The sequence below is a fragment of the Canis lupus genome, chromosome 15, assembly GCF_003254725.2.
Source record: "Canis lupus dingo isolate Sandy chromosome 15, ASM325472v2, whole genome shotgun sequence".
NCBI classification, from domain to species: domain Eukaryota; kingdom Metazoa; phylum Chordata; class Mammalia; order Carnivora; family Canidae; genus Canis; species Canis lupus.
In genome coordinates, this window is record NC_064257.1 from 17,376,237 (window position 1) to 17,380,274 (window position 4,038).

The window sequence follows — 4,038 nt, forward strand, 5'->3', positions numbered from 1 at the left end:
TCCCAGTGCATGGAGCCTGCTTCTCCCTCTGCCTGTGTCTCTGCCTCTCTCTCTCTCTCTGTGACTATCATAAATAAATAAAAGTTAAAAAAAATTAAAAAAAAAAAAAAGAGTTCAGCACCAAAACCTTGCCCAAAAGATCTGGATCGATAGACCAGGGCTTACTAATCAGTAGGCTTCTGGTCAGGGTTCTTGCAGAGAGGCAGCCTTTCTATTTGTGATCTCCAAAGGCAGAACATGAAAGACTTTTCTCTAACATAATTTAATTTCTTAATGCAAAGATGTCAATATTTTCTTTGTGAAGAGTATGCCTGTGTGAGCACCTGGGAGTGAGGGGAGATTAGAGAAAATGGGAGACTGAACAATTCCTTCTTCTTCATCTTCCTATTACTAGTCCTAAACCCCACCATCTTCCTTATGTGGTGTCCTGGCATCTCAAAGACATCAAGGATCCTGTGAGATAAATCTGTCTATTTCTCTTCAGAATCTACTCTAGTATTAGCCTTTTCTAGTAGACAAATCAGTGATTACACCTTTGTCTTCTCTTTTCAAATACTTGTTGGAATCTTTTATCTGCAGAATCTAACTTCTGTCTTCTTGTCTTTGTTACTGTGAATCTAAACTTGTTCCCCCTTTGTTTTTATTGTCTTATTTAGACCTTAGGGGGAAGAGGGAAAACTAATGGAGCCCACAAATTTAATTACAAGTCCAGTGTACTTATTTTTTTAAATAGGTATTAATAAAAAGGATAGAATGATCCCTTTTTGCCAAAGAAAGGTAATATGAAAATAATAAGGAAATCCAACAAAATATCAGTAGAGATCATGTATGGAAGGCCTGAATGCAGAGAAACCATTTTAAACAGTTTTCAAAAGTCTCCCTCAGCAGCTACTGTCAACATTATAGTATCCACTCCCAGTGAAAAACAGAAACTGGTAAATGTAATATTTCAGTGGGGTCACCATGAATAATGTCATGTCTCTGCTACTAAGGAAAAAAGAACAATAGACATTGGGGTAAGAATGAGCAGACTCTGTTAAGAATATCTATTGTGCCTCCAGCTACGGACCATATACAAGGAGTGGAAAAGAAGATACATTATTTATATCCTTAATAAATTGTAGAAAAGACATAAAATCCACTAACAGAAAGAAAACAGAAAAAAAATAATAAGTGTTAGATACTATTTTATGAACTATATGGAGATATGATTAAGGCACACAAAAAATAAATGTCGGATGAAAATAATAAGGACAGAATTATTGAAAGATATGAGTCATACAACAAGATCTAAAATTTCCTCAAGGGGTACCTGGGTGGCTCAGTCATGTTCTTGGGGTCCTGGAATCGAGTCCCACATTAGGATCCCCACAGGGAGCCTGCCTCTCCCTCTGGCTGTGTCTCTGGCTCTTTCTCTGTGTCTCTCATGAATAATAAATGAATAAATAAATAAATAAATAAATAAAAAGTAAATAAGTAAATAAATAAATAAATAAAACATTTTCTCAAAATGATATTGCCTTTTCAGAGGTACCGAGGCTACTCAGTTATTCTCTGACCTAAGACCAAATGGAAAAGAGAATCCATTTAGTCCTTTTTAAAAATTGAAAATAAAGTTTAACCAAAAATGTATAATACAAGAACATCTCCTTGGCTTAGTTCAAATGTGAATTCATTTTAGTTTCTTTAATGAATCTATTCCGTGTGTTGCAAAAATAAATAAGGATAACTTTCAGCAAAAATAATATACTACTGGGAGAATAGAAAGTATTCCATTTTCCCAATATGTTCATTAAAAAATTGCTCCACACCAAATATATAAAATGTTCCCTTTTTCCCTATTGTACAAAAAACATTCTTTGGACAGTTTGTGAATTTACACTAACCTCTTAATTGTATATAGTGTAAATTTCTATGTAATCATTTCTGTATTTGTTATTCTGTATCTCCATTACCTCTTTATGAATCCATATGCCCTACCATATTATGTGATATTTTTGGGGAAAGACTAGGAAAGAAAAATGGGAAAAAAGAAGAAAAGAGGGAAAGGACAAGAGAGGAAGAGAAAGAAGAAAGAGAGGATGGCAGGGAGACAAGGAGGCAGTTTCTGGGGAGTTACACTTCTGTTTTTAACATAAATGGTCTGATTCCTCAGAGATATATTTCTCTTATAACCTCATTCTAAATCATTCATTATAGCTTAAGAAAGCATAATTTGAATTGAAGGGATCTAAAGCAATTAAATGAGACACTGAGTGGACGTGTTTACTCTCCTACTCTAAAAGTGAGAAAAGATTAGATCTTGACAGTATGGAAAGGTCTATGTTTAGTCCACCTCAAAAAATAAAATGAAAATAGACTCACGTTATTGCCTGTTAAGTGAAAAGTACAAGATAGCTAAATTTTAGGAACTATTTCTTAAAATCATTAATAAGTTTCAGACCACACTAAAGGTATCAGCTCACTCTATGATTTTGCAATTCTGATGAGCTATCCCTCCTACTTTTCCTTCAAGGAAACCATGTGACTCCATATCTGTTTCATGGCATTCTTTACATCCTCATTCCTCAGAGTATAGATGAGCGGGTTCAGCATTGGGGTGATGGTAGTATAGAACACAGACACAGCCTTATCCAGGGGGAAAGTGGTGGATGGTCGGAGGTAAATAAAGAAACAAGGGACAAAGAAGAACATTACTACAGTGAAATGAGACCCGCAGGTAGAAAGAGCCTTGCGCCGGCTCTCTGAAGACCTCTTGCGAAGACTAAAGAGAATGACAGTGTAGGAGGCCAGAAGAATGAGGAAGCACCCTAGAGCAATGAGACCACTGTTGACAATCACCAACATATTTACCAGGGTTGTATCAGCACAGGCAAGTTTTAGGACTGGGTGGACATCACAGAGGTAGTGGTCAATGACCTGATTATGGCAGAAAGGCAGCTGAAAGGTCAGGAGGGTCTGAACAAAGGAATGACCCAGCGCTCCCAGCCAGGACAGTGATGCCAGCATGATACAAGCATTGGCACTCATGATGGTCGTATAACGGAGAGGCTGGCAGATGGCAGCATAACGGTCAAAAGCCATAACAGTCAAGACAAAAATCTCAGCACAACCAAAAAAGTGGAAGGTAAACATCTGAGTTACACAGCCCCAGTAGGAAATGGTCTTTTTCTCAGAAACAAAGTCTGCAATCATCTTGGGTGCTGTGGCTGAGGAATAGGCAATGTCCACAAAGGACAGGTTACTGAGGAAGAAATACATGGGTGTGTGGAGCCGGGGATCAGAGAAGACCGTAAGTAGAATGAGCAGGTTTCCCACCATGATCACGATGTAGAAGAAGAGGAACAAGGCAAAGAACATCAGCTGCATTCCAGGATCCTGGGAGAGGCCTAGGAATATAAACTCAGTGACATTGTTAGCCACTTCCATGGGGACCCAGGTGATACTGGTTGGATGGCTCTGGTTCTCTGCAAGAATAAATAAATATCGTAAGCCACTGTAAGCACGGTGGGCAGGAGCAGTCTCATGGAAATACTTAAGGGATGCTAAATATAGTAGAGGAAGCTTTTTGCATCTCTTGTACACAGTTAATGGATGTTTTTCTCACCATTAATTATCTTACCACATCATTGACTCACATTGGATTTTCTGTTACACTTTAACTATCATTCTTTTCTCAAGGGTTAAATGTGGGTAAGAATAGTACACACCATTTAAGTGGTATAAGGATCACCTGTGAAGCACTATGCACATGTCACACTATAAGTGAATATATCATTATCATCACCCATCTTCATGACTGGAGAACATGCTGAATGGAAGAAGGGAGAAGTCTGGGAAGGAGTCATCCTAGGACACCAAAATCCTTGCTATGTTCATCTCCTAATTTCCATGTATATGTATTTCCATGTGCTTCATGTTTAGAAAAAGTCTTTTGCACTATTGGTGGGAATGTGAACTGGTGCAGCCACTCTCAAAAATTGTGTGGAGGTTCCTCAAGGAGTTAAAAAAGAACTGTCCTATGACCCAGCAATTGCA

General features: G+C 37.9%; 1 protein-coding gene across 1 annotated transcript; it reads right to left on the minus strand.

The window, feature by feature from the left end:
* Positions 1-2,499: 2,499 nt before the first annotated feature.
* On the minus strand, positions 2,500-3,429 carry LOC112654561 (olfactory receptor 4S2-like). The gene has a single exon (XM_025439135.2). The coding sequence runs from the start codon at positions 3,427-3,429 to the stop codon at positions 2,500-2,502; it is 930 nt and encodes a 309-aa protein (XP_025294920.1).
* Between the last annotated feature and the right edge of the window lie 609 nt (positions 3,430-4,038).

What these genes read in the sequence shown, in the direction of transcription:
- LOC112654561 (XM_025439135.2), bottom strand. Translation starts at nt 3,429, where the DNA reads ATGGAAGTGGCTAACAATGTCACTGAGTTTATATTCCTAGGCCTCTCC.